The 12,397-nt window shown below is 43.4% G+C and overlaps 1 protein-coding gene across 1 annotated transcript in view; it reads left to right on the top strand.

Annotated features, from left to right (window-relative positions):
* Positions 1–747: 747 nt before the first annotated feature.
* Scfd2 (sec1 family domain containing 2) overlaps positions 748–12,397 on the top strand; it is a 357,956-nt gene continuing 346,306 nt past the window's right edge. The window contains exons 1-2 of the mRNA XM_004658696.2: positions 748–1,743; positions 7,441–7,609. Coding sequence (XP_004658753.2) covers positions 906–1,743; positions 7,441–7,609 — 1,007 coding nt within the window. The 5' untranslated portion in view covers positions 748–905. The remainder of the gene's footprint in view (positions 1,744–7,440; positions 7,610–12,397) is intronic.

Consider the following 12,397-nt stretch of genomic DNA (forward strand, 5'->3'; position numbering starts at 1 on the left):
AGAAAATATTTTATTTATCTATTTGCAAATAGAGATAGATAGAAGAGACAGAGGGTATGCACCACTTTGTGCATCTGGCTTTATGTGGGTACTGGGGAATTGAACTGCTGTCATTAGGCTCTGCAGTCAAGCCCCTTAACCACTGAGCCCGAGATCAATAGGTTTTTAAATGACGCTTAAGCGGGCGTGATCACGCCTGCCTTTAATCCCAGTGCTTGGGAGGCAGAGGTAGGAGGATCACAATGATTTCGAGGCCACCCTGAGACTACAATAGTGAATTCCAGGTCAGCCTGGACTAGGGCGAGACACTACCTCGAAAAACCAACAGAAGTAAATGATAAATAAATAAAATGAGGCTTATGTGCCATAATGCGTAGGACAGCAATCCAAAACTACAACCTATTTGGCAGTACTTGGGTGTTTTTATCATCTTCTCTGGCTGGTCACAGGTTTAGTCTAGCTGTACTTTTAGAGATGTGTTCACATCTTAGGACGATATGAAACGTCAGATTAGGTTTTGTAATAACTGAGGGGGTTCTCAGCGGCCGGGGAAAGATAACCTGAGCAGACAGAGGGACACCAACACACGCCGGTCAGCTCTTCCCCAATGATCTTCCAACGTTTACAAAAGGCCGGAACCAATGAACGCTACCCGCTTGTGTTTCCCGCGGGGGACTATCTTTGTCGTCAAACCGCTCGCCAAACGAGCCAATCAGCGCTCACCGACGTCATCACCGTGCGCGAGCAGCGGCGCGCGTCAGAGATGGGAACACGTGTCCTGTGTTGACGGTCCAAAGTCTAAAGGCACCGGGTTTCCGGAAGCCGTGAGTTTTGACAGAAGTTTTTTGTTGCTTGCCTACGAGTTCCCCGAGTCCACGAATCCCCGCCCCACCCCTTCCCAGACCATGAGCGCCCCGGGCGTGCAGTCATTTAGCCAGCAGAGCTGGGAGCAGGTTCTGTCCAAAGCCAAGAGGGCTCTGGTCTACCTGGACGCCGCCAGCGCCGAGAGCCTGCACTGGAGCTGCGGATCCACTCGCCTCCTGGAGGCCGTGGGGGACCAAGCGTGTCACCTGAGGGAGTTTGGACCCGATGCCGTCGGTGGCCGAGCCGAGCAGCCCAAGGCGCTGTTCGTGTTGAGCCGTCTGCTGAAAGGCCGGACGGTAGACACCCTCCGGGACATCATCCGCCGCAGTCACTTCCAGTACTGCGTGGTGGTCACGGCCGTGAGCCACGCTGTCCACCTCACGGCTAACCACGTGCCGGCGGCTGCGGCGGCCGAGCTAGAGGGGCAGCGGCCGGTGTTCGAGCAACTGGAGGAGAAGCTGTGCGAGTGGATGGGTAACATGAACTACACGGCCGAGGTGCTGCACGTCCCACTGTTGTTCGCCCCTGCTGCTCCCCACCTGGCCTTGACCCCTGCCTTTGCTACTCTTTTCCCGCTCCTACCCCGCGATGTACATCTCCTGAACAGTGCCAGACCCGACAAGAGGAGGCTTGTCAGCCTGGGCGAGGTGGACGCCACAGCCCTGACCCCAGAGCTTCTGCTGCAAATCAGGTGCCTGGTGTCTGGCCTTAGTTCTCTGTGTGAGCATCTAGGGGTACGAGAGGAGTGTTTTGCCGTGGGCACCCTCAGTCGGGTCCTCGCTGCAGATCTGGCAAATTACGCGCCTGCCAAGAACAGGAGGAAAACCGCTGCGGGCAGGGCATCCGTGGTCTTTGTGGATAGAACTCTCGATCTCACAGGTAAGTTGACTTGCTAATGGTACTGTTTTTGTTTTTAATAAGCAGAGGTGGGGGGGAGAGGGAGAGAGAGAGAACACCACCCATTAATAAACAGCCATGTCAGGGTCTCTTGTCTGTGCAAACAAATACACCACTTTTTGCATCTAGCTTTATATGGGTACTGTGGGTACTGGAGACTCAAACCCGGGGCAACCATGCTTTGCAAGCAAATGCTTTTAACCACTGAGCCATCTACACAGTTCACCAATAGCACTTTTAAAAATATTTATTTAGACCTAGAGGGATGGCATAGTGGTTAAGGCGCCTGCCTGTGAAGCCTAAGGACCCAGGTCCAATTCCCCAGATCCCACGTAAGCCAGATGCACATGGAAGCACATGTATCTGGAGTTCGTATGCAATGGTTAGAGGCCTTGGTATGCCATTCTCTCTCTCATAAATAAAAAGTAAATTAAAAAAAGAGAAAAAAATTTATTTGTATGTGTGTGTGTGGGGAGGGGCAGGTATGCCTGTGTCTTGCCACTGCAAACGAAGGCCAGATGCTTGTGCCACTTTTTTGGTTGGCTTTACTTAAGTACTGGGGGATTGAACCCAGGCTTTGCATGCAAGTACCTTTAATTACTGAGCCATCTCCCAGCTACACTAGTAGTTTTCTTAAAAATTATTTATTATTTTTATTTATTTATTTTATTATTTATTCAAGAAAGAGAGGCAGAGAGAGAGAGAGAATAAATGAATGAATGAGTGGGTGCACCAGGGCCTCCAGCCACTGCAAATGAAATCCAGATGCATGTGTGCATCTGGCTTATGTGGGTACCGGGGAATCGAACTTGAGTCCTTAGGCTTCTCAGCAAGCACCTTAGCCGCTAAGGCATCTCTCTCTAGCCCCCCACACTAGTAGTTTTTATAGATACTCTTCCAGGTGCTGGGACTTTTGATGATCCAGTGGATATTTTGCTGGCCTCTGACTCTGTTAGGCAGGTTAAGACTACACAGACTAAATGGGTACAGTTCCTAATTTCACAGGGGTTACAGTTTAGTTTTGTTTGTGGAGAGATGTTGTATAGACAAGCAATTGTGTTATCATTTGTTAAGTGCTACAATGCGTAAATGTGTCCTCAGTTTGCATATACGTATTACTGTAACTGTCCTGGAGTAAGGGTTACAAGAGTTTGGTGTCTAGAAGTTTGCAGCTCTAGAAATCAAACATAGTTGTTAACTCCAGTGCTGTTTGCAAAAACAAGTGGTGATCCTGTGTGCCTTATGATAATAACACAATGTATGTATTTGCGTTATCACCCACAGGGTCACACATGATGGGCATTTTTTCTTGTGTTAACCATTGAACCATTAGATTACTTATAGAGTTTCAAATCCTGAGTTTCAAGGTACTTTTGTGTCCGTTGGACCAACTCTGTGTTTTAAATTTTTTCTTTTTCTTTGTATTTATTTATGAGAGAAAGAGAGAGATAGAGATAGAGACAGAGACAGAGAGAGAGAGAGAGAGAGAGAGAGAGAGAGAGAGAGAGAGAGAGAGAGGGAAGGGAAGGAGGAAGGGAGAGAATGAGCACACCAGGGCCTGTAGCCACTGCAAACAAACTCCACATGCATGCATCACCTCGTGCATCTGGCTTATATGGGTACTGAGGAATCAAATCTGTGTCCTTAGGCTTCATAGGAAGTGCCTTAACCTTTAAGCCATTTTTCCATCCCTCAAATCATTCTTTATATAGATTAGAGACCACCTTGCTGTTCACTGATTAAAAATTGAATAGGTAAGCTGGGCACGGTGGTGCACGCTTTTAAAACTAGCACTTGGGAGTCAGAGGTAGGAGGATCGCCGTGAGTTTGAGGCCACCCTGAGACTACACAGTGTATTTCAGGTCAGCCTGAGCTAGAGTGAGACCCTACCTCAGAAAACAAACAAACAAACAAAAAAACAAAAAAATTGTTGAACAGGGAAGAGGTAACTAGGGCTTGATTTACTTTCACTCTAGGATGTCTCAAATAATGTTTTATAGTTTATTGAATAAAGGGAAACTTAAATTGTCTGAAAATGTAAAGTGCAGTAGAACTCTTGGCTTTGTATTCACTTTATAAAAGGAGAATCTGAAGTTCCTGTCATGTTGATTGGTTACAAGGGCTTAGTTTATTTCTGAATCATGATATAGCACAAATTGAAATTTTAAAATGTATTAAATGTTTTCAAGTTGGATGTTTGTGAATCTATATTCACAGAAGAGCCCTTGAGAAATTAAGGTCATATGAGTTGGCATTTTGTCATTCATTCCTCTAATGTCATATTTTAAATATAAACAGTTTTGATGTAATGTAAGGTTTATATTTTATTTATTTATTTATTTTGTTTTTCGAGGTAGGGTCTTGCTGTAGTTCAGGCTGACCTGGGATTCACCATGTACTTTCAGGCTGGACTTGAATTCCTACCTTAGCCTCGCAAGTGTTGGGATTAAAGGTATGCATCATCATGCCTGGCTAAATTAATTTTCTTTAAATTTAAATTTTTTTATTAGAGACAGAGAGAGGGAGAGATAGAGAGAGAGAGAGAGGATGGGAGCACCGGGGCCTCTAGCCACTGCAAACGAACTCCAGTTGCATATGCCACCATGTGTATTTGGCTTGTGTGGGACCTGGAGATTTGAACCTGGGTTCTTAGGCTTCACAGAGATGTGCCTTAACCACTAAGCCATCCCTCCAGTCCTAAGTTATTTATAAGTTAGGGAAATGTGACTTGTAGCAAGCATTGGGAGAAAATTAAGTTTTAAGGGAGTTCATTTCAAATACAATCTTACCATCAAAAAATCCCTTTGGTTAGAATTTTGAGATATTAATTGTATGGTGAAGTTGGGAGGAAGGGAAGGAGAATGAATTATATTTTTTATCTTATTGTAAGGATGCGTATTCACCACAGTGAGCTTAGAAATTATATATTAATGGAAGATTAAAATCTATATTTTGAGAAAAACATCAAACTATTCTTATGGACTAGAGGGACTCGTACATGTACCTCATTCCAATGTATGGGAGCCTGAGACAGGGGGATTGTTAATCCAGGCCAGTTTGGACTACCAAGGCCAGCAAGAACTTGTCTCAAAAACAGATGTAGGGCCGGGCGTGGTGGCGCACGCCTTTAATTCCAGCACTCAGGAGGCAGAGGTAGGAGGATTGCTATGAGTTCAAGGCCACCCTGAGATGACAGAGTTAATTCCAGGTCAGCCTGGACCAGAGTGAGACCCTACCTCGAAAAACCAAAAAAAAAAAAAAAAACAGATGTAGGGCTGGAGAGATGGCTTAGTGGTTAAGCGCTTGCCTGTGAAGCCTAAGGACCCTGGTTCAAGGCTCGATTCCCTAGGACCCACGTTAGCCAGATGCACAAAGGGGCGCATGCATCTGGAGTTCGTTTGCAGTGGCTGGAGGCCCTGGTGCTCCCATTCTCTCTCTCTGTCTTTCTCTCTCTCTTTCTCTGTCGCTCTCAAATAAATAAAAATAAACAAAAAAACCCACCCCCCCAAAAAAATGTAAACCAAGTAAGCTATTCGTCTACTTTTGAACATCTAGAATATTAGCATATGATATTTTAATGAATAAGTGATACTTTGCTTGTATAAATATAACAGTCATTTTATAGCTTGACTTCTCCTGTTTGGGGCATTTTAAGAAGACAGTCAGCAATTTCAATTTGCAGAGGATTTACTCACCCAGATTGTAGCTGCCAAGGAAGCCAGTAGAGAAAGGCCGCTGTCACAGACATACCTATACTTGTTTGTGTAACATTTCTATAGATGACAGAGGAAAAATAAGAATGGGTTGGGAGAAGAGATCAGAATTTTGGCATCAGGTTTAAAGAAAAGTTATTTTAGTGCTAAATGCAAAGTTACAAAAGTTTTTATCCAGTGAAGAGGGAACTGGTGAAGAACAGTGTCCACGATTCTGTAAGCACCCTAGGATGTCCATTTCAGTCTAGGTTAAGGACACAATTCACTTGGCCTTTTGAGGCCTCTCTGGGTCCTTGAACCCCTTACTTTACCAGGCACTCATACGCAAGCAGCATTTAGTCGGATGCTGGGGAGACAACCTTGGAACACTGACACCATTTGCCCTTGCAAAGGCACATTCCGTCTGTTTTTTTTTTTTTTTTCCCCGAGGCAGGGTCTCACTCTAGCTCATACTGCCCTGGAATTCAGTATGGAGTCTCAGGGTGGCCTTGAACTCACAGCAATCCTCCTACCTCTGCTGGGATTAAAGGTGTGCGCCACCACATGTGGCTTGTTTGTTTGTTTTGAGGTGTAATTTCACTCTAGCTCAGGCTGACCACCTTACAAATGCATATACTACTGGTAATTCAGCAACTTTGTTCCTTTTTAAAAATTCTTTATTTATTTGAGGTGGGGGAGGGATAGGTGCACCAGGGCCTCCAGCCACTGCAAATGAACTCCAGATGCATCTGCTCCCTTGTGCATCTGGCTTACATGGGTCCTGGGGAATTGAACCAGGGTCCTTTGGCTTTGCAGGCAAGTGCCTTAACTGCTAAGTTGTGTCTCCAGCTCACAACTTTGTTCTTTAACATCACTAATTACCTTAGAAACAGTCATACCTCCTCTGTTTTAGGACAGTTTGTTAGCCTAAGTTTTTTTTTTTTTAAACCACTCCTGGGTTTGAATTTCTCCTCCTTTGTAATGATCAAATTAATTATTTTCTTGATCTTGAACAAGAGATTATAATTGAACTTTCTGTGTAATTGAATCTTTGCCATTGAGCATACCGATGTCTACCTATAGAGTTGTTGTAACTATTAAGTGGATTATGAACATTGTAAATTTTGAGTAAAGAGTTGTTATGTGAATGAAGATGATGATGGTAATGGTGGTGATTCCTTGGATTCCTAGTTTCGCCTTTCCTTACTAGGTCTTCTGTCCTATTAATGTGACATGACAGAAAAACAAAAAACAAAACAAACAAACAAAAACACCAACAGAGAAGGCCTGGGCAGATTGCTCAGTGGTTAAATTTGCTTGCTTGCAAAGCCTGCCAACCTGGGTTCAATTCCCAAGCCACCCACATAAGCTAGACACCATGTCTGGCATTTGTTTGTAGTGGCAAGAGGCAATGCTATACACAAACATGTACAAATAAATAAAAACTTAAACAGAGAGAGAGAGAGAGAGAGAGAGAAAGAGAGAGAGAAAGAGAGAGGGAGGGAGGGAGGGCGGGCGGGCGAGCGAGCGCACACACATACCAGGGCCTCCAGGCACTGCAAATGAACTCCAGATGCGTGTACCACTTTGCTTCTGGTTTTATGTGGGTACTGGGGAATCAAACTCAGGTTGTTTGGTTTTTGTAGACAAGCACCTTAACTACTAAGCCATCTCTCCAGCCACATGTAATTTTATTTTATTTATTTGAGAGAGAGAGAGAGAGAGAGAGAGAGAGAGAGAGACAGGAGGGGAGAGAGAATGGGCATGCCAGGGCCTTCATCCACTGCACAAGCACTCCAGAAGCATGGGCCACCTTGTGCATCTAGCTTATGTGGGTCCTGAGAATCGAACCTGGGTCCTTTGGCTTTGTAGGCAGATGCCTTAACCACTAAGCCAAGTCTTTAGGCCCCACATGCTATTTTTGGTAGAAGGGCACTCAAGCTTTTGTCCAGGTTGTGGGCTTACGTTTGCTTGTGTGGTTACACAGGAGCAGTTGGACATCATGGAGACAACTTGGCAGAGAAGATGATTTCGGTGCTCCCACAGCTTCCAGGCCACACAAATGATGTGATGGTCAACATGGTGGAGCTCACTGCACTCCAAGCCCTGGAAGACAAGCAGAATGTAATTGCACCAGGCTGTCTTGCTCAGTCCAAGTAAGGGGTAGTTTTTGTCTCTCATTCTTCTCCCTCTTTCTCTTTTCTGAGTATATCTGTAGAAAAGAAACAGCACTGGGGAGTTAGAGGCAGGAAAATCCGGTGTTCAAGTCCACCCTTTGTTATTTATTGAGTTCAAGGCCAGCCTGGGCCTAATATCCTGTCTTGGAAAAAAAAAGAGAAAAGAAAGGGAAAACAGATGCAGTGTTACTTATTACAGATATTCATTTGTAATGGATAATATTTAGGAAAAGTACTTTTAAAAGAAATAGTCACATTCATTAAATAGAACAGTAAGTCATAAAATATGGAATTTTATAATTGTGCCATTTAGATGTGATCACAGCTTGTTCCCAAGATCAGGAAGGTGAGTCTGTTTATGGATGTTTGTTGTGTAGACAGCTTCACATGAAATTATGTCTGGGCTGTCTCAGATGATAAAAAAGCAACCCATACAGCTGTGAGCCAAGGATAGACAAATAATATGGTCTTGGGCATTAGTGGGAGAAATTTTGTTTCTAAGTATATTTTCTCACGTTTAGAGAAATTAAAAAAAAAAAGAACATGGTATACTTTAAGTCATGAAGTATTTTAAAAATTAAAGAACATAGCTGGCGTGGTGGTGCACGTCTTTAATCTCAGCACTTGGGAGGTAGAGGTAGGAAGATCACCAGGAGTTTGAAGGTACCCTGAGACTACATTGTGCACTCCAGGTCAGCCTGAGCTAGATTGAGACCCTACCTTGAAAAACAAAACAAAACAACAGAAAACAAAACAAAACACAACAAAACAACAACAAAAAATTAAAGAACATTTCTCCTGCAATAAAAAAGTAGGCATTCACCATTTCATCTTGTCCTTCATTCATCTACAGTTTTTATGAGAATGATTCTTATTGGCTTTAACAAGTATTTTATTTACTTACTTCTGTGTGTGTGTATGGCAGTCTCTTGCCACTGCAGACAAACTCCATATTCATGTGCCACTTTGTTCATCTGGCATCATGGGTACCAAGAACTGGAACCCAGACTAGCAAGCTTTACAAGAAAACACATTTAGCTGCTGAGCCCTCTCTCCAGCTCCAGCTTAAAAAAAAAAAGTATTAGAAGGGGACTGGGGAGTTAGTTCAGTGGTTAAGTGTGCTTGCCTCTTAAATATAAGGACCTCTTGGGTCCAAGACCACCAAATTTGCATATTAAAAAAAGCTGATCCAGGGTTGGGTAGATTGTTCAGCAGTTAAAGGTACTTTCTTGCAAAGCCCGTTAGTGTGGGTTCAGTTCCCCAGCTGCCTACATACAGCCAGGTGGGCATTTGTTTGTAGTGTCAAGAGTCTGGTGCACTCATACCACACCCACACTAAAAAAAAAACAAAAACAAAAACAAAAACCAAAAGCTGAGTGTGGACACGCGCATCTGTAACCTCAGCCCATGGATGGCAGGGACTAGAGAATTGCAGGGAGAGACTCTATCTCAAGGAAACAGGAAAATTAGTAATAAGAGAAGGATGCCCCATGTTCTCTGGCCTTTGCAGGCACATACATGGAACATGCATCTACACACATGTGCATATATTACACATCACATAACCACACCACAAGCATACTGTGAACACATGCAAGAAAATATCCTAGAAAGGGAAAAGGTATTTATTTTTCTTATCTCTCTGGTACTTTTTTTAAAACATACTTTATTTATTTGAAAGAGAGAGAAAGAGAATGGGTGTGCCAGGGCCTCTCATCGTTGTAAATGAACTCCAGATGTATGTGCTATGTTGTATACCTGGTTTTATTTGGGTACTGGGGAATTGAACCCAGGTTCTTAGGCTTTGCAGGCAAGCACCTTAACTGCTGAGCCAGCTCTCCAGCACCTCAGTTTTGAATTTGGAGTTTCATATTATAGTTGAAATTAATTTGTATTTCTAAAGTTTTCAGTTTTTTGTCAGATAGTTAATAATTCCCAATACGAAAAGAAAATGGAAAGTTGCAGACCTTGTCTTTTTCTCTTTGCTAATATGTACAATGAAACATAGGTCAGGGCTTGTGGCCACAAGCAACGTCATCGTGACTGGAAATACATCTAGCTGTTCACACAGTCACTGAGAGGTTACTTTGTAAAGACTTGCTGTGAGCCTTACTTTAGCTTAAGTAATATGAGGACATAAATGGAGGTGAAATGTCATTCCTGCCTTTAAGGAACACTTTGGTTGGGTGTCAGGAGTTACACTCAGACACAATAAGACAAATATAGAAATAGCATGAAATCAAGGCGGCTGTGTGACAGTCCTACAAGTGTGACAGCTCCTGCAAGTGTCAAATTGTGATCCTTAGAGGGATGGTCTCATAGAAGTAGTGGTCCTTGGTTGATTGTATCTTGGAGGACCACTTAAACCGTGTAGAAGGTGTAGAAACCGGATGGTCAGGGTCTAATGTGAAGAAGAGAGATCATATCAGTAGGCCACTCCTGCCATCAGCTCTGTTAACATTTTCCAGAACATGCTATGTATCTGGCACATTCTCAGGCATCTTGTCTTTGAAAATTCTATGATTTTTTTTTTAAAAAAACCATTATAACACAAGGAGACATGCAGTAGGATAAATATAAGAATAAAAGTATCCTCTCAGGGTTACTGTGAGTTTGAGGCCAACCTGAGACTACATAGTGAATTTCAGATCAGCCGGAGCTGGAGTGAGACCCTATCTACCTCCAAAAACAAACAAACAAACAAACAAAAAGACAGCAGCAGCAGCAGCAGCACTACTCTGGGAGTGGTAGCACATGCCTTTAGTTCCAGCATGTGGGAGGCAGAGGTAGGAGGCGAAGCCTGGGACTACATCATGAATTCCATGTTGGCCTGGGCAGAGCAAGACCCTACCTCAAAAACCCCAAAAATTAAAATGGAAAAAACCCCAGTATTCCTCCCCCCAAAAAAAACCCAACCTCCTTTTACTCCTTCTGCTCACACTGGACGTTGGCGCTAACACCGAGGTCATACGACAATGACTATTGCAAAGAAGAGCTGCTGCTGGGGTCCCTGGTGCTCTCTGGGCCTCATAGTGTGCAACAGAATATACTTATTACTGAAGCTACACTGAATTTCAGGTACTTACAAACAAAACCATGTTAACACAGCTTTGTACCTCACTATTTCATGCACAGAATGAGAGCATTGCTCTAAATAACTTATTTCTAAGTTTGACCTTGTTTTTAAAATGAAGATCATCCTAATTAGGCCTTCACTGTGACTCAGGTCTGCCTTTGAGCACATACCTAGACTGTGTCCTCTTATGTGCATTTCTTCTTCCTGGTCTGACACGAATGAGTGTTACAGAAAGTAAGATTCGACTGTCATCCAGTGATGGAAGTGGAGTCCTATGTGTCAGAGGCTAGTCCTAGAGAGAATGGAATAAAGAAGAAAGTTTTAATGACAGCCAGGTTGATAAAATAGTGACAATAGAAATGTATTATAAAACATGCATAGATATATTGAGACAACTTTAATCAAAAAGGTATAAAGTAGAAACTGGGAGAAACATGGTTGTTTCCTCTATTGCTTAGAGACTGAAGGAATTGCACTTATTAATTAATATTTTTGCAAAGGAGGAATTGAACAAATCACAGGTTTCCTGGTATATATTGTATGTCCATCAAAGGAACAATCACCACCACTACCACCTCTGACAAGTCTCCAAACACTATTCAATGACAGAGAGTGAGGATAAAAAACCTGCTGCTAAAATGCAAAACAGATGGGCACTTGGCAACAGATGTACCTATAATGGAATAATCTTTAAAAAACAAGTTTCAAACTATGCTGTGTGCTTTCATAATAATAATTTATTGCTAATACAATTTTCATAATAGACTGTTTATAATGGTGGCCTTTGAAGTTACTGCCAATGCAAATGAGGGCTAAATCAAGAACTTAAATGGATCACAGCATAGCTGTACGGTTCCTGTCCATCCCTCCCTGGACTGTGTGGAGGGCTTTTGGCAAGGAGGAGGCTGATATTCTTTTTCTTTAAATTTAATGTTTTAATTATTTATAAGGGGGGGAATATATGAATGAATGGGCATGTCAGGGCCTCTAGCCACTACAAATGAACTCCAGATGCATGCGCTACCTTGCTGCGTCTGGCTCATGTAGGTACTAGGGAATTGAACCTGGGTCCTTAGGCTTCACACTAAGCCATCTCTCCAGCTCCCAAGTGTTCTTTTGTTTTTATGTTTTCTTCCTGTTGAATTAGGGCTCTGTTCTCTGTTCTAAGCTCTACTCTTCTGACCCGTGATTCCTTCAGTTCATCCAGTTGCCTGCCTGTGCTTAACCCTGTCCTTGGCCCTGGCTCTGAACATCCCCTCAGCTGAGCTGCTGCTGCCTTTCACGGGACAGTGCCCACTCTGCCCCCACCGCTCCGCACATTCCTTCCAGCGACAGCCGGAGGACTCGTCATGGCCTACAGGACTGTGTACTGTTTGGTGTCCTGGGTTCTGTCTCATTCTTTCATCATTCCTTGTTCCTTCCCAGGCAACTGCAGATCCTACCTCAGGTCTTTGGCTCTGAATGATCCCTGTACCCGGATTTGCTCTTCCCACAGATACACACTGGCCTCCTGTTTTCATATTTCTTTTTTTTTTTTAAATTTTTAAAATTTTATTATTTATTTATTTGAGAGTGACAGACAGAGAGACAAAGAGGCAGATAGAGAGAGAATGGACACGCCAGGGCCTCCAGCCACTGCAAATGAACTCCAGATGCGTGTGCCCCCTTGTGCATCTGGCTAACGTGGGTCC

Source organism: Jaculus jaculus, chromosome 11, assembly GCF_020740685.1.
Source record: "Jaculus jaculus isolate mJacJac1 chromosome 11, mJacJac1.mat.Y.cur, whole genome shotgun sequence".
In the NCBI taxonomy this organism is placed as follows: Eukaryota; Metazoa; Chordata; class Mammalia; order Rodentia; family Dipodidae; genus Jaculus; species Jaculus jaculus.